The sequence below is a fragment of the Colletotrichum paranaense genome (assembly GCF_030867605.1).
Source record: "Colletotrichum paranaense strain IMI 384185 chromosome Unknown Scaffold_12.1, whole genome shotgun sequence".
Lineage (NCBI taxonomy): Eukaryota > Fungi > Ascomycota > Sordariomycetes > Glomerellales > Glomerellaceae > Colletotrichum > Colletotrichum paranaense.
Window position 1 is genome coordinate 154,271 of NW_026848970.1, and position 22,395 is coordinate 176,665.

The following is a 22,395-nucleotide window of genomic DNA, read 5'->3' on the forward strand; positions in this document are numbered from 1 at the left end:
AAACCCCCTTAATTATCGCTTCGTCAGATGCTTCAAACATGCAGCCAAACAATAACGCACGCTCAGCGCTCATCCTCATCATGGCTTGCCAGGTCTGCAATGAACTCCACGGCCATGGAGACATTCAAGATCCAGCCTTGAAGACCAGGCGGAACCATGAAATATCAGGGGTGCCATGGGACAAGTTCCAAAGCTCTGCAGCCTCTTGTCACACTTGTAGTGTCCTCTTAATGGGGTGCCGAGGCTGCTTAGCGCAGCATAATATTCATGAAGCCAACATCAACCATTGCGACATACGATTCGTTTACAAGTTGTCGTCTGACCTCAAGTACGATTTTCCGGTCGACGTTGACAAACAAATTCGATTCAACATGACAGATGGGAGTCGCTTTGAAGTCGAATTTGTTGCGCTTGAGGGCGGTAAGCACAACACAATCCATTGGTGATATGTGGAATCATAAATGTTGAAAGAAATGCCCCAGATCCTGTTCGTGATACATGGGAATCGATACCGACCACATACAGGACGTCGGAAGGTACTGATTCGGATACTGCTCTTGACAAAGTCAGATCATGGATTGAGATTTGTCTCGGCGATTCTCATGAATATTGCGAGTCTCCTGAAAAGCCGACGCTTCCAAGCCGGGTACTAGACGTTGGATACGCTGAAGACATGATTCGACTCATTGATTCCAGCGGCCAGCACGAAGACTACATCACTCTCAGTCATTGCTGGGGCCAAAAACAAATCATAACCAGCACAAATGCAACTCTTTCCCAACGCAAGACAGGGATTCCAATGACCAGTCTTTCGAAAACCTTTCAAGACGCCGTCCTAGTCACTAGAAGACTTGGAATCAAATACATCTGGATTGACTCACTGTGTATCATCCAAGATTCCAAGATCGACTGGGAAACAGAGTCTGTGAAGATGGCCGAGATCTACAGTAACGCTTACTTGACCATTGCCGCTACGCAATCACGCAATGGTGATGGAGGACTATTTGTGAACACACCCGACTTCGAGGTGTCTGACTCTGTCTTGCCTACGGTCACGGGTGACCCCTATCGACTGCTCTTTCGCCGTAGAATTGACCATCATCTTGAGGTCATCAATATCGTCAATTCAACAGACCGAGGAGATCCAACATCCTCCTTTCATCCTTTACTCACTAGAGCTTGGGTCTACCAGGAACGCATGCTGTCGACACGCGTTCTGCATTTCGGCCCCCAAGAGATATTCTTCGAGTGTCGCTCCGACCTGTTCTGTGAATGCGGCCGGATCAAGTTTCATGGATCATCCGACTCTTCCCCCATATCCGTCACCAAACTCTTGCACGCTTCCGCACTTGATAGCGAGGTTGATGGGTACGACTGGGTGGATATAGCTGGCTATTTTATGGCGAGGTTATGGCGCACCCTGATCACCTCATACACTGCGCTTCATCTCACAATGACCTCAGACCGTCTACCGGCCATTGGAGGTCTCGCAAAGTATATGGCGGTCAGGCGAAAGTCGTCCTACCTGGCAGGGATATGGGAAGATTCCATAAACGATGATCTTCTTTGGATCATACGGACTACCCTCAAAACCCCGAGACCAAGTCCCAGGACCGCACCGACATGGTCTTGGGCTAGTGTTGACTCGAGCGTCGATGTGTGGGACGCAGTGTTTGTCTGGGACCCCGACCTTGACTACGAAGAAGACTCCAGAGGCCTTTTTGAGCACTACAGCACCGTTCTGGACTGCAAGGTAACTCCATCAGGCGTGGGCAATTATGGCGGCATAGCCTACGGGCTCTTGAGAATATCCGGCCTCACAATGGAGGGTGTACTTGAACGAGACACTGTGATTCGTCACGCGAAGGAGACCGTGGTTCACTATATCGTTGTATCGACCGGGCGGTTCCATATCCATGCTGATTACGTCTTGGATAGCCCTGGTACAGACCAAGTTCTTCCAGGCGCAGATGTGCTCTGCCTCAGGATGAGCTTCATCCAAGATGGACCGAGTGACAATTTCAAGCTCATTTCACTGGTCCTGAAGGAAAGCAAGCAGCAACCTGGTAAGTTTGAACGGATCGGATGCTTTTTCATCCAGTCAACCACCCCACCGAACGATTTGCAGAGAAGCATGTATGCGGATGGCAGCGTGCGTACAGTGGATATTGTGTGACATAGCGACATGAAAGCACTGGCGAATACTCGTATCGGACCACAGCACAGAAGCGTAGTCCATCGTCGGCGACACCGTTGCAACAGAGAGCTGTCTGGTATTTTGTTGCCTCTAGGGCAGCAAGTGTGTCCAGTTCAATCAATATCGGAATACTTTCGATGATTGGGTAAACTTCTTCTTATTAGACAGGAACATGAGATGTTGAGCACATCGCCCTATATCATTTCAATCTCTTGTGTGACTCTACAACTATAAACCATTCTCATCAACAATGTTTCCTTCCACGCAACAAGATCACATGCAAACCTTCGAAGCCTGATTACACAGCAGGCCTCACAAGGTCGTTGGCCAAAACTTCCCGATAAAATCCTCCACATCTTTCCATAAAGCCTCTGGTTCTTCAAGCGCAGCAAAATGACCTCCTCTCCCATGCATTCGATACCAGCTCACCTGGTCTGTTTGCTTGATCCACCTCTCAGGTGCAGAGACAAGCTCATACTTGAAGGCTGAATATCCTAGTGGGACTTTGAGAGTCTTCCAACCATTCATCATAAGCTCAACGTTCTCAAAGACCACACGATGGATATAGACCGACGTTGGGAAGCACCCCGTGAACCAATAGAGGGCCAGGTTCGTGATGATAAGATCTCTATCTGGTGTCTTGTCAGACCACTTGATCATCTTATCCCCGATCCAGGCGAGTAGTGCCACTGGGTTGCTTCCGATAATGTGCCCTGCACTGGCTGGCTTCGTTCCGTCGAGTTGGATGAATGCGGTGCCTGTCTTTGCAAATTCGGTCATTCTGGCAAAGGCTGCTACCTCGTCTGCAGTATACTGCCCTGCCTCAATACCGGCCTCGACATCTTCACCAGCAGGTGGTGAAACATTCAGCATGCTCATGTGGACGAGTTTGCACGCTGGATCGAGATTCGCAATGACGGGCGCTGACCAACCGCCGAGGTCACCGCCTGAGGCAATGTAGCCGGACTTACCAAAGCCCAACGCATGCATCATCTTTGACATGAGGCGAGCATTATCGAGATGCGAAAAGTCCCTATCGAGGGGCGGTGCGTCAGAGAACGGAAATCCGACATGATGAGGCACAATGACGTGATAGGGAAGCGACTCGGGGTCGTATTGAGATTGAAGTTTGCGAAGGATCGGGAGATACTCTACAACAGAGCCTGGCCAGCTGTGTAGGAATACAATGGGGATTGCGGATGGGTTCTTGGAGAAAAGAGCGAAGAAGTTGATCTTGTATGTTTTGGAGTCGTCATCGGTAACATCCATATTGAACTGGGGAAAAGTGTTGAGAGTAGACTCCCATTTTCTCCAGTCGTATTCGTTCTCCCAGTATTTGACCAACTCTGAGAGGACATCTCGATGAAGGCCGAAAGACCCATCATCCCTCGAGTTGAACCTATTGGGTTTGGGAATGGGGGTGAGTTTGAGAAGCGTCTTCAAACTGTCAATCTCAGCATCAGGGACTGAGATGCTGGTGGCCGTGAGATTTGCTGAAGGAGGGACCTCGTAGGGATGGGCACTGAAAGGCAGGGAGGCCATCGTCTGGTATTTGGTACAGTTGTGTTGACTGAGAGTGATGAAGAAGGGAAAGATGGTTTGTTTCTTTCCTCTTGTAAGGAATTGAAGCGATCTTTATACCAAATCCTCAAGTCAAATTGCTCAATCTGTTGCCTGGTCGTGCTATTAGCGGCCTGTTAGTAGGATCAGCAGGCAGACTTCCAGAAGTTTCGTGAAGCCACTTTCTGCTCGTTGCATAACCGATAGTTGCCATACTCGAGCGTAACAAACATCTTCTGGCTATGGGTATTCTGTGGTTCTCCAAGGGATGTGCAGGAGTTGGCCGAACCCCGTACAATCGTAGGGAAAAGGAGGCCAAAGATAATTCGCCGGCTGACAGGTTATTCGGCCCAAACGGGAATAGCGGCATATACTTGCCTTTGCTTAAATCTCACATGAAATCGAATTTCGTCACTCACTCTTCTGTTTTCTTTTGTTTTGGCCAGATCGGAAGGCCAGAGAAGAAAACTCTCACCCGAGCATTGATCTCAGCTGCTCGCATGCCAATAATGGCCCCTGGGCCGGATAAGCTCAAGGCGAGACGCACCAATACACGAAGCCGGACAGGGTGCGTATCATGCCGCCAAAAGCACATTCGATGCGATGAGAGGCGCCCATCTTGGTAAGCTGCCTTCCTAATGTGTCCATTTACGCGGTCAGATAGTGGATATAAAGACTATTTCGACAAGTGCTGTCTGGGAGGATCCAATCACATCATAACAACTTACCCCACGAGGCTTCACCACAAGTCATAACACTTCAGGAACGCACGATTAATGATCTTATCCGACAGCTTCAATTGTACACTCAAAGAGCAGTTGTGTTCGTATGTGCCGAAGATTCCGCTCCGCGAACGTAGAGCTGGCCCTTGCCCTGGTCAACAAGCACCGTGGGCCGTTGAGGATACACGGCCCATCACACACCACTCTTATAGCGACAAGGAGATTGCCGTATCATCAGAGGTGCCATCTATCCAAGTGCTCACAATACCGAGTCCGTTTTATGTAACTCCGTGGGAAGCCTTTGATCCCTTCGACACTTTGCCCATCAACATGCCTCTCAGGTCGAAGGAACTTCTTCACTACTGTTAGTCTGTTCTCTCATGCTAAGCCAGCAATACGTGTTGGCTGTATCTGATCATAGCACAACAGTTTTCCAAGCTTGCCGCTCTCAGAGTCTGCTACCCGGAAATCCGGATGATTGGTAAGTGTCTATCGCGGTATCCGGACGATGATATACTAAGAGGCACTGCAGTATTGCATCAGCTACTTCCGATGCGGATGTCCTGCAAAACACGATATTGTTATCCGGTCTTCACTACGCATGGAATAAAGGCGATCTCTCTTCATTTGAATCCACTTTTGTCTCCCAAAAGATCCAGAGCATACGCCAGGTCAACTCTTGGCTTGTCGCAACGCCACACGAACGAGATATCATGCGGTGCGCAAAGTACATCAGTACGCTCTGCTTCATAGAGGTGCTACAACGCTGGTTTGCTTTTATACTCCGTCATACTGACATTTCGAATTCTTAGTGTTGCTTAGGAAATTTGGCTATTGCCGAATTTCACCTTAAAGGTCTCATGACTTATCTGGATTCTCAGCGAGCGGAAACCCCCGGTCAGCACATAATTGATGACATTCAAGTTGAGCAGATGAATCGCTATCTTATTCTGTAAGGAACCTCAAATGGCAGAATAAAATGTACATGTTCATTGATTCTTTACCTCGCTAGAGATTACAACGTCGTCCACTGCTTGAAGAGCCGCTCAGACGACACTCTTGCTACCTACGCATCGTCTCAAGGCAAAAAGCCACACTCACATCCTAGAGGGTTGGCCAACTTGAAACATGGATGGCCTAACCACGAGGCTAGTGATCTGGATCTTCGCCTCAGGGCTCTCCGAATGGTACCTTTCTTTTTCGGCTCTGTGCCACAAGGTAGCAAGCCAAAGAACATTGATATGTACCCGACTATTACAGCTCTTCGTAATATTACCAAGCTCGCAGACGCAAGACATGCGCAAGCATCTGCTGACGTAGTTCTCACCACGCCCTGGAAGGTTTGGGATAGTGGTGGCTCATCCGACCTACTGTTCGCAGTCATCAGCGCCCATCATTCATCATTGGCCGACAAGATTCAACTCCCATCTCGTGGAAAGCAAACCTTTATATCGTCGTGGTCTGGATTTTGTGTGGGCGTCGGCATGTATCTGATTGCCGCTCTTGGGATCTGGAATCAGGGTCTACCAATGGAGAAGCAACTGCACTACCATATACTCCAGATTCTTACACAAGATTTGCGAAATGACTTAGTCAGTCTCTCCAGTATGAGCCGAGAGACACGCGACACGTGGCTCTGGAAAGCATTTGTCGGTTCATTAAGTGTGGTTCATGCCCAGCTATTATTCTGCGACAAGCGCCTCGATTCCATCCTGGAAGAATTGGCCAGCTTCGTTCGGAATTGGGCCAAGATCACAGGCGTTGTTGCATGGTCTGAAGCCAGGGAAATGTTGAGCCGCGTTGTGTGGCCAGTCAGCTTAGATCGCGAGGAAAGGTTTAAGTCATTGTGGGCAAGGCTAATCTAGCGTTCCTCAAATCTCATTAGAGAGCTCCTCCTGATTTAAACGAATGTGCAAGGGCTAGCCAAAACGGTCTCATCTGCATCTACTGACTGACAGGTCTCCGGTGCCCTTAGAGCAGATGAGAGCACAAAAAGTCAAAAACATACAACACCAGGTATTCGCTGGTCGTCACCGACCCAACTACTAATCCGGCCCTCATTGGCTTATCTATGGGAGAGCGGACGGGATCCCGAGTTTTCCAATGGGTATGGTCGTATGTGATAGCTTAAATAGTCAATAGTTCTTATAATGGGTGTGTTTACTGCTTCGCTATGGCTCAAAACTCAAGATGCTTAGTTGATTATTCCCACTCGCGAGAGCCCCAGCAGCTTTCAACTTCGATCACTTCACAATTAAGACCTACTTTTCTGGGGCAGATTACTCCTAATACCACTTGTTCAAGGATCATATGCTTGGCCATTGATACACACCGCAGGAGTCATGCTTCCAGTGCCTTGCCGAATTGAGAATCCGTTTGTCAAAACGGTCGATATCGTACACAAGGATCAACCTGCCACTTTCCAGTACGCCCGTTTGTCTGCATAGTAACCTTTGCTGTTTATAGCTTGACTTAGCATAAGTTGAACCTTAGATAGGTGTTCTACCGTCTACATGCCCGAAAAGAGTTCGAGTCTGAGACTTGGTGGAGTAGGAGACTGACGACGGCCCCAAGCCAAGACTGGGGACGACTGGGAAAGGTATATGTAGATATAGCAACCGGCTGCAAAACCTCTACGCGCATCCAACGCCAGAATAGGATTGATCTGAATCTTCAATCACGATGCATCTATTCACTTACACCACAACTGCCGTCTTACTGGCTTCTGCGGCGGCACAGTCTCTCGGAGACGTCCTAGCCAAGCATGGTTCGACCTCAATGCTCCACGGCCTCCTTACACACCTGAAGCTCATGGACACCTTCGAGAAGGCACAAAACTCCACACTCCTGGCTATGACCGACGATGCGATCATCTATCTCGCAAAATGGGGCCTGAATCTCACCTCCATGGACCCAGACATCGCCAGGGGAGTCTTGCAGTACCATTTCTTAGAGGGCTCTTACCTCTCATCGGCTCCCGCACTTCATACAGAGACCCAGCTAGCCCAGTCGTCACTCAAACCATCCTCAGGCTTAACAAACATCTCCAAGGGGGCCGTCGTCAAGTTGACAGCGACCTGCGACGGCTCACACAATCTACGCGTGGAGTCTGGCGACCAGAAAATCGTACACACAGTCGACACGGACATTCCCCACACCCACGGCGTCATTCACACAATCAACCAGGCTCTGGTAGTCCCCCGTAGTCTGTCAGAGACAAGCAGCCTGGGAGAACTCGACGTATTCTGGAACGTAGTCACCGAGTCCCGCATGGATGGTGTACTCGAGAAGCTCCACGACGCAACCGTTTTCCTCCCAAGGAACAAGGCCGTCTGGAGAGGACGCTCGAAGCTAGAATCGCTCGATGACAAGGCACTAGAGACGCTCATTAAAGACCACGTCGTCCCGGACCACGTCTTGTTCCACACATCTTTCCCGCAAGAGCCGAGGATGGTGACGACAATGAGCGGCAAGAAGATTTCCATCAGCGGCGATTCCAAGGGGCGCATCTTTGTTAATCACAAGATGGTGACGATGCAGAATGTGCTCATTAGCGGTGGGGTTGCTCACATTGTCGATGAGCTGCTGTCACCGGAGACAGGTATGTCTTCTATTCTGCCCAATGCCTCGTAGACTTCCGTACTGACGCACTTAGATCCTGACCATGACTTACCTCCTGGCACCATTGGAGCTCCTTGGGGATTACGTGAAGACATTGCCCGGGCTGTCGTTGGGCTCACTGTTATTTCAGGTGTCTTCATCATTGGTATTATCAAAGCCGTTAGATGGCGAGCCGCCAAGAGGAAGGCCTTTTTGCATTATGAGCCCCTGCCAACCACGCCCAGCGTGGTTTGGGTGGTGCCCAAATAAGCAAGTTGGAAGCAGGCTGGCTATAGGATACGGGAGGAAGAGTCGAAGATGTGGTACCAAAAGAGACAGGTCTAGTCTGTAGAGGCGCAGTTGTATGGCAATGAACTCCTTTAGCAAGTAACGTTGTAAGCAAACATGAATGAATAAGGACCCAGAAACAATTACTTGCAACATCGGCACAGCAGTCGACTGCTGTCCAGTGCATAGGGCATCGAGAGAGTGAATCTCCTGACCAAGCTCTACTAGGGCTGAGGCAGCGGTTAAGTCGCCGTACTTGATCAATGTATTGAATGAACTGTGGAAGAGAGAACGTGTCTCAGTCTTGTTTTAATAGATGGTCTATCTAGTAAAATTTGGCTTCCCCTGCAGCTGTCCTTGCTGTCATATCCCATAGTTTCGTGAGACTCTTCGACGCCGACGCCGCCCTCTTTCGCGTCGCTGCGACCTAACCATCTTCTCGATCTGGAAGGCGACTCTGGAATAATATGGTTCCCTTGGTGTAACCGCGTACCACGCTAAACAATGCAAACATGGGAGATTTTCCTTTGCCCTGACCTGAACCCCCGGTCCGAGTTTTCCTGTGCCTCCCTACCACCCTGATGGCGTGTAACACATCCCGTGTACACCCTAGACAAAGAGAATAAACAGAAGAGTAGAGGTATTGAAGTAAGAAAAAGGAGCTTGTCCAGACAGACGACATGAGTCGAGAAAATGAGTAGAAAAAGAACATAGGTGTGAGGGTATTAGAAAATCTTGCTCGCCAACGCAGACACATCATCAGACTGCGCCAGCTGATCAAAAGCTTTCACCAACCCCATTGCCGCACCCGCCGCCGCACCACCGACGACAACCATCTCCAATCCGCCGACAACAGCCTGCCTCACGCACCGCAAACCGGACCAACCCGAGACGATACACGTCTTGACGTAGCCAAAAGCGAACAGCGCGACGGCCATGACAGCGACGGAGATGTAGAGCGCCAGGTAGACGTCCTCGGCTGGGACGAAGAAGTAGGGGAACAGCGGGATGAGACCGCCGAGGAGGTAGCCGGCGGCGATGGTGAGGGCGGAGATGAAGGCGCGGTTGGAGGCCGGTTCCTGCTCGCAGTGGTGGAATTGCATGAGGAAGTCGATGAGCCGGGGCGAAGTTGAGAGGTGGTCTGTTACATCTTCGAGGGTCTGTTTGGGGAGGTCGTAAGGTTCGAGAACCTCGAGGACCTGGGCGCGGGCCATGGCCGGGTCGTCTTGGGTCAGGCGGGTGCATTCGCTGCGGGTTTCCTTGTAGGATGCACTGTTGAGTTTGAGTGTTAGTGATGCTCTCCAAGCATATTGTCAAAACTATGGTGAAGAACTTACGCTTCGCTCTTGGCTCCAAGGTAGCCACCGAGACCCATTGAGATAGCACCGGCAATCAACTCCGCCATACCGCCAAAGATGACAACCTTTGTCTGTCCCAGCGCTGATAGACCGGCCGTGAGGGCAAACGGCACCGTCAAGCCGTCAGACAGTCCAATAGTGGCGTCGGAAATCATGCGAGCGTCGAGGCGGAAGCTGCGCGAGTCGCTCTCCGAGACTCTCGTGGATGTGGTGGACGTTTCTGACGTCGCCGTCGCCATGGTCGCTGTCGAGACGGTCCGGTCGCTGGACCGCAGCAGGGGTTGCCTCTCGAGGTCGCCGCTGTCGACGATAGTCTCATCCGACATTGTGCTCTCGGCGCGGCCGTTGACGGTTTTGGCGCGCGTCGGGGGCCGCGTGCGGCCGAAGAGGAGGTTTTTCAATGTGACGAGACCCATTTTGTGTGATGTGATGTGATGTAATGGTAAGTATAGCTCTTCTCTTTGAGAGAAGAGAGAGGGAGAATGTAAGCCGGGTTCCCTGATGCTGATGTGTTATCGAGATGGGAGCGTGGTGTCGAAGTCCAGGCAGAGTTAATCTAATGTATCTCAATCTTCTCTCGCCCTGATCCTGTAGACCCGTTCTCGAAGCACGTCCGAGGGAAAGAGAAGCTTCTTTCGACTTGTAAATCGCCGAGGTGTAAGCTCGGGTTTTAGTAGGAGAATCGAGAGAGAGAACTCGAGTCCGGGGTAGTGAGACAGGCTTGTTTGTTTTGTTTTCGTTGAATCGAGTTGTTCACAGGTCTGGATGATGTAGTATGAAGTAGTATGAAGGGACGAGATCAGTTGGCATTCCAGTGTCAGATCGAGAGTGGTGTAAGAGGGCAACCATCCGTCAGTTTAAATTCCTCGAGACCTGGGAACGTTTGACTTTCTTTCTCAAGGTACCGTCCCCCCTCCCCCCTTCTTGCCCTTACATATCAAAGCTAAGCAGAATCAAGGTACTTTGACTAGAAGAATGTCAAGTAATGGGGCAACAAAAACGAAACTTACAAAGCCCCAGAAGTGAAAAAAAAAGGCCAAGCTTGCCTCGAGTCTCGCCCATGACAAGCAAAAAAGCAGCCTATGGTGTAGCTTGTTGCTCAATGCGACCCAGAAAGCCATTAGCAAGGGCCCAGTTCGAGCGCCCCCGATCCCAGAGGCTGCAGGGGTCGCAGGCCACCCTGCGACCCGGTGTTACCATTCGGACGTGTAATCAGCAACGGCCGATCGATAATTGGCCAGACCCAGAGGTAAGCACTGATTGTAGTATCCTTCATTGGTCCGCTGGCTCGGGAGTGCCCCACCAAAGCTCGGAAGTACGGACGGACAGGTACGGAGTACGTACCTCTTATATCCTTAAACGCAACTCGGAGCACCGTGACGGACCAAACTGCATGGTTACCTCCGCTTCACCTTTGCTTTACATAACTACGTTTCCTCTTTTGGGTTTCTCACTGCGTCTACATTCGCTATTGATTGGTTCGCGGTGCAACCGGCCGACCCTCCGGGGGTCATACGGCCGGTCTTCCGGCGTTTATTTCGCAGCGCCGAGTCGTACTGTGGTAAGGGGGGGCTAATCTTCATCTAGAAGCCTACCACAGTAGTATACATAGAGAGGGAGGACAGGGGGAAAGAGAAGACGGTGAAGAGAGAATAAGCATGCTCATCCTGACTGGGGCCTTGCAATTGCACGGTCAATCGCTTACTGCAAAAGGTAGTTGGTCGAGAGAGAAAAGTCTGAGGGGGAAATCGCCGCTCGGTGCTCGGCGCCGACGGGAGACGGGAAATTCGAAATCCAAACGCTCTCACTGGCCCGTTGGGTATCCAAAATGGTTCCTGGCTGATCTGGATGCACCTTGTTCACCTTCTTCCGTGTTCTGTTCTGTGATTGGGGTGACTACTGACTTGCACGAGTCGAATCAGCATGGCGACTCTTCCCTCCAGTCACCAGACAACTGCGAAGAGGAAAAAGAAAAAGAAAGGAAAAACGTCACTGCATAACGTGACAGAGCGGCGCAGTACGATTGAATCGAGAGTGAGACAGGTCCTACGTGGCCCAATCGAGTCGATTTAGAGTAGGCAGTGTCTTGTGTCTCTTGGTGGCCAAGGCGCACATACACACATTTCACCAAGAACGACGTTGCCGTAGAACCCTATCTCACAAAATGTCATAGGTAATGTCGCAATGTCGTCCCTGACTTTTCCAGGACTCATCCCACCGGAGACCCTTTGACTTTACAGACTGCAGATTGCAAAAAAACTGCCGTAGCATTGGGCCTTATCCGCAAATCACATCCCATGGCCCCTTACCTTGAACTCTTTCTCAAGGACTCGAGAGCCAAAGCGTTGCACGCAGTATGCTTTGACTTTTTCGACTCTCCATTGCAAGCAAAGTTTCGAGCAATTGCCTTTCGGGGAATACATCCTGTGTTTGCCATGTCTCATCCAGAACGGTAGCTCAACCTTCTAAATTGTTTCCTCTCTCACCCACTTCCCGACGTGCGCAAGACACATACACACACAGAACCAGAGTGAGAGAGAGACACGAGTGTTCCAAACTTTCAAGACAATCTAGATCACAAAACATGAGCCAACCTCTAAATTAAAGAGACCAAAAGCAATCGTCTCACTTCAAATCTCGATTCCGGCTGCCCGGTGAACACAGCACGTGTACGGAAGTACATTCCACAACCTACGTACCATACCTCTCTGCCTGCCTCTCACCCACTCATCTCACCTTCCCTACCTTGTCAAGCTTGCGGTGTGTATGTGTGGCTTTGGACCTCCGTCCAGTGCTGATCCCAGAGACAACAGGTGGGGCGGATCGGCTCGAAGGACAAGACACTTCCAGTCCCCGGCCATCAGTTCGGATCCGAACTACCTTTACCCACACACGGCGAATAGCGGAGCTCGCTGCGTCCCTAGGGCAGCTGAACAGCTCTGCCGGCTCCCTCCCATGATTCGCCACAGGTGACTGTTTGACAAGCACACGAGCAAAGGCAGACGCAAGTCTATGCGGACTCTTCTAGCTACCCATCACTGCCGCATGGAATCTTCCATTCTCCTACCTTACAAACTTCCTTCCCCATAAATACAGCACATACACCAGCCTCACCCCAGCCACACTTCTCTTCACAAACACTCATCCTCATCCTCATCCTCACTCAACTCTCTCACCCTAAACCAACTCCCACTCTCCACAGATACATACTCCGTACATTCCATTCCTCACCTCACACACCCCACACTACGTCATCGCAATGGGTCTCCCAATCAAACTAGGCGTCCCCAACGTCCCAGAAGACGAACCTACAAAGACACAACCAGCTCAGTCTAGTACCACAGAAACAGTCGGACAGAGCCAGCAACACACGGGCCAAGCTACCGGCGCCGGCGCAAACACGGGAGCCGGCACCACCCGCCCCAAGACGGAAGCCGAGCTCGAGGCCGACCGGCTCTACGAGGAGGCCATGGAGGAAGAATACGCCAAGAGAGACGGCGGCTCATAGCCCAGGATAGACAACGAAACCAGAAAGATCATGTATACGGAGAAGACTTCGGTATGAACTAAAAAAAAAAATTTAAAAAAAAATGCAATTATTCACAATGGGTATCTATGCCCAACTATCAATATTACCGTCCCACCTCTCGCTCATCAATGCATGTATCACCACAACCTCGGCCTTCTTCTCCCGGTACAAGTCTTCGCTTTCTAAGCGATCTGGAACGGATGCGCCTCGGTGTTGAAAACAAACTTGTTGTCCGCTACTTCAACTTGGACCTTCGCATCCGTGGCCTGGATCAGGTAGCTGTACTTGAGAACCTCGGCGAACCAGAAACTTTCCTGGAAGTCGTCGAATGACCCTCCCTTCGGATCCTGGACGTTGGTGATGGACGAGAAGCCGCTTCCCGCGCTGCACGTCTTATTGATCGCCAGGAAAGCGTCCCACGCCCAGTCCTGGTACTTGCTGTCGCCGGTGGCGCGGTAGGCGTAGTAGTAGCTCTCAATGACCTCGGGTCGGAGAACGTAACCCGCGCCGTCCTCTCTGATCCAGAAGCCTGCCTTTTTGTAGAACTCTGTCTGGTTCGCGGGCGGGTCCGGGTTGAGAGTCTTGTTCACCGGCGGCCTGTCGTCTTGCCAGCGGAAGATTTCTGGCCCGATTCCAGTCGCCGTCTGTTTGTACGTCTCGCGGCAGCCCTCGGTCAGCTTGATGCCAAAGTCGACGTATTTTTGCTCCTTGAGAACAAGACCACCGAGAATAAAGTTGCCACCATCGAAGCACGCAACTAGACGAGCTTGTTAGCAATCGACCATGGCCACAAAGAAGCGGTTCAAACTTACGATGGCTGCTGACGAATCTCAGGTTCGCATTGTTGTACGCCGCCAAGAACGTCAAATCAGGCCGAGTAGTCGGGCTCGACGCCAAGAACTTGATCGATGAATCGGCCGCAGCGATCCAGCGCTCCTTGTAGAGCGAAAATCGATTCTGGTCGTACACCCACATCTTGATGAGGTATTCGTAGAAACTGTCGGTGCCTCCGTTCCAGCCACCGGACCGATCCGCAAATGTCCCGTTCGAGATGAAGACGTCCGTACCTAACAGGCCGGGGAACACCTCCTCGTTGGGCTTTAGGAGGAAATTCTCGCCCTTCTGTGACAGATCCGCGTATTGCTTGTCCCCCGTTAGGTCGCTCAGGCGAGTCCACTCCAGCACCAAGGTCCCAATGGTTGCAATGCCGTTCGTGTCGGAGCCCTTCTTGCGCGGCTTGGGATCGTAGATGAGCGTGTTATCGGGGATGCCGGTTGCTGTATCGAACGCGACTTTGAGATTGTCTGCAAGTTTCTTCGACTGCGCGAGAAGATTGTCTACGCCGGTCTGATTACTGGCGACATCTTTGAGTGGTCCTTTCAGCAAGTCATGTCCTATTCAGTTGTATTAGCTTTACGAGAGAAACACCACCTTTTTACTTTGGGAAGCCTGTCTCACCTGCCAACATGCCGCCAAGATATCGGATAGTCGTCTCAAACAGAGAGACCTCGCTATCCGTCACGTTGAAGTTGATGGTCGGTATAAAGTCTAGAATCTGTCCCACAACGTCCTTGTTCTCCATAAGGATGGCAGTACTCAAGGCGTCCACAGCACTCGCACCCCAACCATTCCTACAGCAAAAATCGTCAGGAAACGGGGTTCTTTGCGCTCTTTTTCTTGTGGAGCAAACGACTAAAAACGTACCGGTCATTCTCAGCCGTGTTCGACACCGGCTTGAGCGTGTCATTGGGGAAGGCGAACTTGCGGTACCCGTCCCACGAGCGCTGGAAGGCTTCCTTGACGGCTGCCGCCCTCTCGGGCTGGTTGATATACTGCGGCGCGGCGGCCTGTAGAAGAGTTTGAGGGGAGGCTGACGCCTGGGCGAGGAGCCCGGCGACGGCCAGTCCGCGCATTGACAGGTGCATCGTGTTCGCGACGAGAAGCCTCCAAGCTATTAGATGTCGGTCCTGGGAAGCAGAGAGAGACTGAGACTACAGACGGAGCAGGGTCCGGACGAACGACGAACGATAGTGAGGGAAGGAGAGAGGCCGTGGTCAAATATATATATCTATCGTCGACTGCATTATTGGGGCGCGCAAAGGCTAATAAAATGACAATGGGTCAGTTGGGGGTGTGTTGGAATCACGCAACCCCCAGGAATCGGCAAACTCTGGGAAACTTCGGGAGGGAGGACCTGGAGACTGGGAACACTTTCACGCAGGCACAGCATGAGATGAATAAACTCTGTTTCTCATCCATAGTCCCCCGGACTTTGCGTTCGCCCCTGCTCCATGTCTCATCGTCGGGATCTTTTTTTCCACACACCAGCTGCCCCTGCTTCTTCTCCTGCTTCTGTCGGCTTTCTGCGTCTGTAACGTTGGGTTTGTTGTGTCCATTCGACATGGTAAGTGGTCCTCGCGATCCGGTGTCTTTCCCTTCCCATCTCCGGCTCATCTTCGCCCTCCTGATTATTGTTCCTTTCGATACCACCCTCCACCTCCCCAAAGTCCCACCACCACCCCAGTAGAATGAGACTATGAGTGCATCTAACGCCCAGGAGTCAGACGAACTGTTCTTATTCGAACGGGGGTTACACCATTGGTAGGGCGAGTGATGAGCCGTCCACGCGGGCCGAGTCCGCTGGTGGCCGTAATGACTGGCATCAAACACGCGCAGAGAAGATCTTGCCCAGGTTCGTCGCTGCTCATCTCGAAATGGCAAAGTCACCAGGCACGGACGTCCCTGGTGAATCAAGCACGTGCGGAGCAGCTGTTGGGGGGAAACTTGGGAAAGGCCCCTTGCCCAGTGAGTGCTGCCCAAAGTTAAATGCAGCGTTGCGTTGCAGTTGCAGTTGCATACGGGCAGATGAAGTCAAGGAAACAAATGTTGGCGAGTTGCAATACCCGAGCCTCCGAGGGATAGAAATGAGGGGATATTCTGGGCCCTCGTACAATGCCCCGACCACAAGGTGTTGTAAGTTGTAAACTTGTTGACCTTCCGTATGAGGCAGTGTCCCCTCGGGACTTTGGAGATGGGCTTCAACCGAGAGTCAATTTGCATGGCCTCCAGATATCGACCGACTGCGGCCTTTGGCTTTGGCGCGGGCGGATCAGAAGACTGCTTGGTTGTGCCGACGGCCGCTATACCCGGCTTAATCTAGCCGGGGATGATCGGGGCTACTGATCATTGGATCTCGGAGGCTCTGCATGCTCGGCGTCGATGCAGTGCCTATTTGATTTTCATGTAAGAGCAAGGAGTAGCGCATCAATAGTTTTAGTCCTTTGGCAAGTTGCCCAAGAGTTACACAAACCAAAGATCAAATGTCAATCGTGATAGGGAGAAATGGCGCGGCGTCAGAACTAAGGTCCGCCAGCTCGTCCCATGTCAACCACTTGACTTGGTCAGAAGGGTGACATTGGAGAAATAACAGATGCGTGCGTGACGATCTTCATCTCCAACTCTTGACTTTGAGTTCGGTACCTGCAAATCCGTGTCGAGGCCGCCCCCGCACTGCGCGAACCCGCGAACACGACCTCTATTGAGCACAGCATACAGTCCCCCACCTGCTCTGTTGATACGCCGAAGGCAGCGTTGGAAATTCTAGGTAGATCTGACTTGGATGGCATGCTTCTACAGACGGACTTCGTTTTCCTACCGGGCGAATCGTCTGATGAATGCATCCTGTTTCCCAGTCGGCATCGTCGTGATTGGCCCACCGACGAAGCAAGGGTCGCTTCAGAAGTACGCAAAGTTTACTTCGTCGTTTGATTCGTTCTTCCTCTCGAAGCCGCATTTATGCTCTTCTTCGAATCCCAGCGAGTCATGGAGTTTCCTCTTTCTTATGCGAAAGGTGCCTCGCGGAACACCAAGGCAAAATGCCATACACGCGAATCCGTCTCTTGTAAGGTGTGCCGTCCTTTCGAAACGTCGATTAGACTTTAGCCCACAATCTCCAAGGCTGTGTCGTGTTTCTGGGGCTGTACGAAAAAGCGAGATAGCCTAGAGAATACAGGTATTCAGCCCTGCTTCCGCAACTTTGCGAGTGCGGCCGCGACCCCGTCTGTAAGTGCATCGTCTTTCGCACCTGCGCTGTCAATTTGTTTCGTCTGCGTCTGCGCCTGCACCGGCGTCTGTGCTTGTGCTTGTGCTTGCACCTCAGCAGTCCGCCTTGATTCCTCAATAGCGGCGGCGATCATCGCCTCTTCATCGTCCTCGTCGAGATCCGGATTGCCTCTCTCCAAGGCGGCAGGCCTCTTGGGCTGGGTTGTCGTTGGCGTGCCCACTGCAGGTGAGACTCTCGATGAGTCTCTCGTAGACATCTCACGAAGCGGGACCCTGCTGAGAGGCACAGCTTGATCCAACCTCGATGCTTGCGACGGCCTCCCGTCCTCGGTGCAGTCCGATTGATCCAGCTGTCGCTTGCCAGATTTTTGTGCTCGGAAAGGCTCCTCGACAGCCTTGACCCATTTGTTGACCTTGACAGCGCCCCAGCCAGCTAGCGAGCCAATCTCCTCGGGATTCGCATTGATGGCGTTCTTCAAGCTACCAAAGTTACTGACCAGGGCAACGGCATCCGACTTGTTGACGCTCCTGGGAACGGTGACGAACTCGACGAGCTTCTCCGCATACGTCGACGCTTGTTGGCCGCGGATGGCGTTGAAATTGGCGTGCTCGTACGACTTGTACAGCTCGAGGTATCGCGCGGCCTCGGCGGCTGACCAGCAAAGAATGAGGGTGACGTTGTTGACTAATGAGGTCTTGGACAACTCGCGCAAGACCTCCTCGTGGTTTGGAATATCAACCATAGTCAGTACGAGACGTAGGTTGTATTTCCCTTGAAGATTCCTGATTCTCGTATGGATATACTCGGGATGGAGGCGGTGGTACTTCAGACTGAATGCAGATACGGGTTAGCATGCCTGCCATTGAGGTAGGAAGGTAGGTAGCTTGAGGGAATTGGTTGAGTAGTGAACCTACCTCAAAAATAATGCACATGTCGTCAAACCAAGACCGTAGTCACCCAGAATATCGCTGTACTCCCATGGCATCGACTTGAGAGATGCGAGCACCGGGTTGCCCCTCTGCCGTGGAGACACAAGAATGGCCGAGCCGGATCCTCGCTGGGGAAGGGCTTGGGGCGTTGGTTGGACAATCTTGCCGCTCGCAGAAGCATTTGCGGGCGGTGGTCTATCCAAGCGCTGCGGTGTCGGCTGCTGTATCTTCTGCGGTGTCGGTTGCTGCACACGGGGACGAGATGGTTGAGCCTCGGGGCGTGAAGGTGCCGGGTTCGAAGATGCGAGAGCGGCCAGGAAGTCTTCGTCGGCACCGAAATCGTCGTCCATGATTGGTGATTCTACGTATTTGCCCAATTGCTTGTATGTTGAGAAATCGGAAACCGGTCTCTATCTGTGCCACGGTGCACGGCGTGGAGAGCAGGAGGATGACAATACGGCTGGTGATGTTGAACGAGGCAAAGAAAGTGCACGCGGTGAGAGTCGCGTCTGCGGAAGCTAAGGTATGGATCTGTAATACGTAGTAGAACGTAGCTCACCTTTGGCGGGGTCTGGTAACCAACGCAGTGGTGACTACAGCGGGCCACACGCCCCAAACGGCAATTGATGATGCCATCGAATTCGGCACCTCAGCAAAACTGTCAAACTGGTGGGGTCATTCATGCCATTCCCTCGCTTTTACTCCGCAGACTACTCATTGAAACCATGAAGCAATAGTATTTCACATGCCTCACATCTTTAAGTTCTTCTCATTTTCAGATTTTAATTGGTATTGAATTTGAGACTGTTGTTCTTTTTACCTGGTTTAAGGTACTCTTACTCAGACATGCCGTGTCCGAACCTATTTCAACTCCAACGCCGTTGCCCTAACCTTGCGGGTGTTTCCGTACCCAAGTTAACTAACAGTAGATCATCCGTCATCCGTCCTTGTTTCCTGGCCCCGATTATGCTTCATCGTAGTTGCTCCCGCGAGAAGCCGCATCACTCGTCATCTGGTCATGAAGGTTATAGAGAGCCTTCAACCAGGTATCAAACACCGTTTCCAGGTTCTGCGCGTCATTTGTCTGCCTCCTCGCTTCTAGAACCTGGTCCCTCAGCCTCTCGTAGGCTTCGATCATGACCCAGACCTGCAGAGACGAGACGTCTGTCCCCGTCTTGTGCGAGTTGTCCAACATGCTCGTCGAGAGCTCACGCGTCAAGAGGTCCATTGCAATCTGCAGGCTCAGGTTCTGATTCGACTCCCCTTGGGAGGACGGATTGCGATTCAGTCGGGCGCGATTCCGCGGCGGGGGCGGGGGTGTCGACGGCGGTTCTGGTGAGAATGACAGGGGCTTGAAGTAGATCGCTTCCTCATCGAATGCAACCAGCGTACCATCATCAGACCGCGGTGACCTGGAATACGCCGCCGATGCACGGCGCAACGGCGCCGGTGCCGGCGAAAATATGTCTCGGCGGAGCTGCTCTGCGGGTGTCTCGCCGGCGCTGTGGCGTGACCGGGTAGTGGAGGAGGAAATCTGGCTGTGCAAAGATTGTCGTGATGGGAAGGGATCAGAGTGGGCGTCAGTGTATATTGAGCTGGCGTCCTGGGTCTCGAGGAGATCTCGGTACTGGTTCGCAATCAGGTCGACGCTTGTGACTTTTTCGGCGGTTTTGGCACTCCTCCCATAGCTTGCCTTTTCCAGCTGGCCAATGGCGTAGATGGGCGTCTTTGCATGGCGTCTCATGCTCGATCTCGTGCTAATTGACGAGGTCGGTGAGCTGAGTGAGCTGTCGAGAGAGGGCCTCGGCGTTAAATTGCTGACGGCGAGGTGTGAGAATTCTGGAATGATGGCCGGCGCTGGTGGTGTTGTGTCGAATGAGACTTTTCGTGGTTTCTCTGGGGTTCTTGGTCTCGCTGGTAGGGGCTTTGATTTTGACCGTGATTTGGACGGTGATTTTGATTGCGATTTTGATGTCGGATCTTGCACAGCGTTGCTGTCTCCGAGATATGCGTGCCATTTTGCATCGCTCAGGTCTGGTGACAAACGCAAGGAAGGTTGGCCGATGGTTCCGGCTTGCTGGGCAGCTACTGCCACCCCGGTATTGAGTTTGTTTGATGCCACGGGGTCGATAGGTGCAGGACGTCGGATGGACAGGAGCTTCTTTTGCAATCTGCGCCGTAAGCGTTGTGGAGGTTCCGGCGGGTTGTTTGATATTGGGGCTGGCGGTGCCAGTGACTGTGCATGAGGACGGCGATCCATGCTGTTCTGGTTGGAGTAGCTATGGTGGGAAAGTGATGAGGCTACGCTGGATGAGAGAATACTGCGATGAGAAGCGGTATTAAGCCGTTTTTTGGTCTGGTAGTATAGCAATACCAATGGTTGTGGTAGGAGAGTTATCTAGGGTTTGTACCAAGTCATATATGGGTTGGTTGAAGTTCGCAGTCTGCTGAATTCATGACTCTCTGTGAGCGGCAAATGACGTCTCGGGGATTCAAAATTGAGCGTGAGAAAATGGGCTGTTCCATGCATCTGTTGGTTTGTGGGTGTGAGGGGATAGCAAGAGGGAGGGATTGTTATAGCATGGAGGAGGGCAAAAGGCAGAGTCAGCGCAGGTATCCACGCGCATGGAGGTCGGGATATGCATGTACGATGATGGAGGCTTTGAGAACTCGACGAGGCAGAGCTCAAAACCGGATTCCCACTGGACGAGCGGCCACCAGGCATGAAGCAGGCAGTGGGAGAGCAAAAAGGTTAAAGAGGTCACAGAGGAGGGCATACCGGGATGGTGTGTGCAAGGTGTGCAAGGGAATGCAAGGAAAGGTAGTGTAGGGTAAGAATGAGATGCCTCAACTCTGCTGCGTCTGCGAGGCAAGGCAGGGTAAGCTAAGCTCAGAATGATGTGAGGTTGGGACAACACATCGCAGTTGGCTGGGCCTGGACAAGGTAGCCATGCGTTCCTGTTTGCTTCTTCTACCTTACTACGTACGCAGTAGTGGCAGTGGAGAGTGGATATGGAGAAGAACCACCCGAAGGTCGAGACTCGAGGCGAAGCGTTCAAAATCCCGCTCTGTCTGTTGGTGTCACGGTGTTTGCGGCGTGCCATGAGCAGTCACTGCAAGTCAGTCAGTCACTGTCAGTTAGTTGAGAAAAAACATGGATGGAGAGGATGGAACGTCGAGGGCATCCTTGCTGAGCCCACGTCATCGTATCCCACCTTTGCAACATGTGCCCCAAGAAACTCGAGGGAAAAGGTGGTCGAGGCTCTGACCGGTCAGGGATGTGGCCTGGGGGGTTGGTGGGCTGTCCCGATCGCTGGCAGGGGTCACATCTCAACTCGCATTCGCTCAACGGTGGGCTGTGTGACTGTGAGAATGGCTGCCATTGCAATGGATGGACGGCATGTTGGATGGTTCGCGGTGAGCGGGAGTGAGTTCGGAGTTGGGGTCAGAGATTAGACGGGTGGCATCGGAGGAGCAGTGGTGAGATCTTGCGAGTAGCCTATCGTAGTGATGGGATGTTTTCTTTATAGTGATTCTCAGTCGAAGTCCTCTCTTGATGGTCTTGTGGTGACATTTCTTTGCAAGTTGCTGATGGTAAGAAATTGCAACTGCATCTCTACTTTACATAATAGTGTACGTACTGATGAATACGTAGGAACCCCATGTACGTACCTACTATCGACAATCAGGCGCTCGGGTCAGGCAAAGACCAAAGGGCAGGCGGAATGTCGGAAGGCTCCCGTCTTGCCCGTAGCCGTGTGGTGGATTGGCCCATGTCATCGAAAAGCCTCACCACTTTGGTGTTCGCAGTAGTGACATATTCCCAGTTCCCACATCCTCCCACCCGTGCCACCTTCAACCCTGATCTTACGTCCGCCACTCTGTCCCTTCGCGGCTTGCCTCCTCCACCTCGAGGCTACACATCCCAACGCCGTGGCCACAATGAGCCAATCAACGATTGCAATTTTCCCCGCGTTCTCTTGTCTGCGTTGAATCGTCCTCGAGCCACCAACATTTGCCCTACCGCCTCCGTCTGTTGTTCGGTTGTTCCCCCCCTCCCCATCTTCAGCTGCAATTCATTCGCCTTCTCAACCAACAAATCTCTTCAGCAGTCCAAGATCGACAGCCATCCCGAAAACTCGCCTCCCG

General features: G+C 52.0%; 9 protein-coding genes across 9 annotated transcripts; 4 read left to right on the forward strand and 5 right to left on the reverse strand.

Moving 5' to 3' along the window:
• Positions 1-38: 38 nt before the first annotated feature.
• On the forward strand, positions 39-2,176 carry CPAR01_12969 (uncharacterized protein; the record flags this gene model as incomplete). Its single annotated transcript, XM_060497223.1, has 2 exons — positions 39-420; positions 483-2,176. The coding sequence occupies 2 exons, from the start codon at positions 39-41 to the stop codon at positions 2,174-2,176; spliced, it is 2,076 nt and encodes a 691-aa protein (XP_060343616.1).
• Positions 2,177-2,509: 333 nt separating this feature from the next.
• CPAR01_12970 (uncharacterized protein) lies at positions 2,510-3,739 on the reverse strand (the record flags this gene model as incomplete). The annotated part of the gene is made up of 1 exon (XM_060497224.1): positions 2,510-3,739. The coding sequence occupies one exon, from the start codon at positions 3,737-3,739 to the stop codon at positions 2,510-2,512; it is 1,230 nt and encodes a 409-aa protein (XP_060343617.1).
• Positions 3,740-4,152: 413 nt separating this feature from the next.
• CPAR01_12971 (uncharacterized protein) lies at positions 4,153-6,344 on the forward strand (the record flags this gene model as incomplete). The annotated part of the gene is made up of 6 exons (XM_060497225.1): positions 4,153-4,379; positions 4,551-4,843; positions 4,918-4,960; positions 5,012-5,214; positions 5,302-5,431; positions 5,492-6,344. The coding sequence occupies 6 exons, from the start codon at positions 4,153-4,155 to the stop codon at positions 6,342-6,344; spliced, it is 1,749 nt and encodes a 582-aa protein (XP_060343618.1).
• Positions 6,345-7,161: 817 nt separating this feature from the next.
• Positions 7,162-8,349, forward strand: CPAR01_12972 (fasciclin domain-containing protein; the record flags this gene model as incomplete). Its single annotated transcript, XM_060497226.1, has 2 exons — positions 7,162-8,080; positions 8,135-8,349. 2 exons carry the CDS (start codon positions 7,162-7,164, stop codon positions 8,347-8,349), a joined length of 1,134 nt encoding a protein of 377 aa, XP_060343619.1.
• A 743-nt stretch (positions 8,350-9,092) lies between these two features.
• Positions 9,093-10,141, reverse strand: CPAR01_12973 (integral membrane protein DUF125; the record flags this gene model as incomplete). Its single annotated transcript, XM_060497227.1, has 2 exons — positions 9,093-9,639; positions 9,705-10,141. 2 exons carry the CDS (start codon positions 10,139-10,141, stop codon positions 9,093-9,095), a joined length of 984 nt encoding a protein of 327 aa, XP_060343620.1.
• Positions 10,142-12,984: 2,843 nt separating this feature from the next.
• On the forward strand, positions 12,985-13,233 carry CPAR01_12974 (uncharacterized protein; the record flags this gene model as incomplete). The annotated part of the gene is made up of 1 exon (XM_060497228.1): positions 12,985-13,233. The coding sequence occupies one exon, from the start codon at positions 12,985-12,987 to the stop codon at positions 13,231-13,233; it is 249 nt and encodes an 82-aa protein (XP_060343621.1).
• Positions 13,234-13,436: 203 nt separating this feature from the next.
• Positions 13,437-15,179, reverse strand: CPAR01_12975 (glycosyl hydrolase family 47; the record flags this gene model as incomplete). Its single annotated transcript, XM_060497229.1, has 4 exons — positions 13,437-14,011; positions 14,067-14,648; positions 14,713-14,885; positions 14,959-15,179. The coding sequence occupies 4 exons, from the start codon at positions 15,177-15,179 to the stop codon at positions 13,437-13,439; spliced, it is 1,551 nt and encodes a 516-aa protein (XP_060343622.1).
• A 2,091-nt stretch (positions 15,180-17,270) lies between these two features.
• Positions 17,271-18,596, reverse strand: CPAR01_12976 (DNA repair protein rad10; the record flags this gene model as incomplete). Its single annotated transcript, XM_060497230.1, has 2 exons — positions 17,271-18,147; positions 18,232-18,596. 2 exons carry the CDS (start codon positions 18,594-18,596, stop codon positions 17,271-17,273), a joined length of 1,242 nt encoding a protein of 413 aa, XP_060343623.1.
• A 614-nt stretch (positions 18,597-19,210) lies between these two features.
• On the reverse strand, positions 19,211-20,506 carry CPAR01_12977 (uncharacterized protein; the record flags this gene model as incomplete). Its single annotated transcript, XM_060497231.1, has 1 exon — positions 19,211-20,506. One exon carries the CDS (start codon positions 20,504-20,506, stop codon positions 19,211-19,213), a length of 1,296 nt encoding a protein of 431 aa, XP_060343624.1.
• Positions 20,507-22,395: the final 1,889 nt, after the last annotated feature.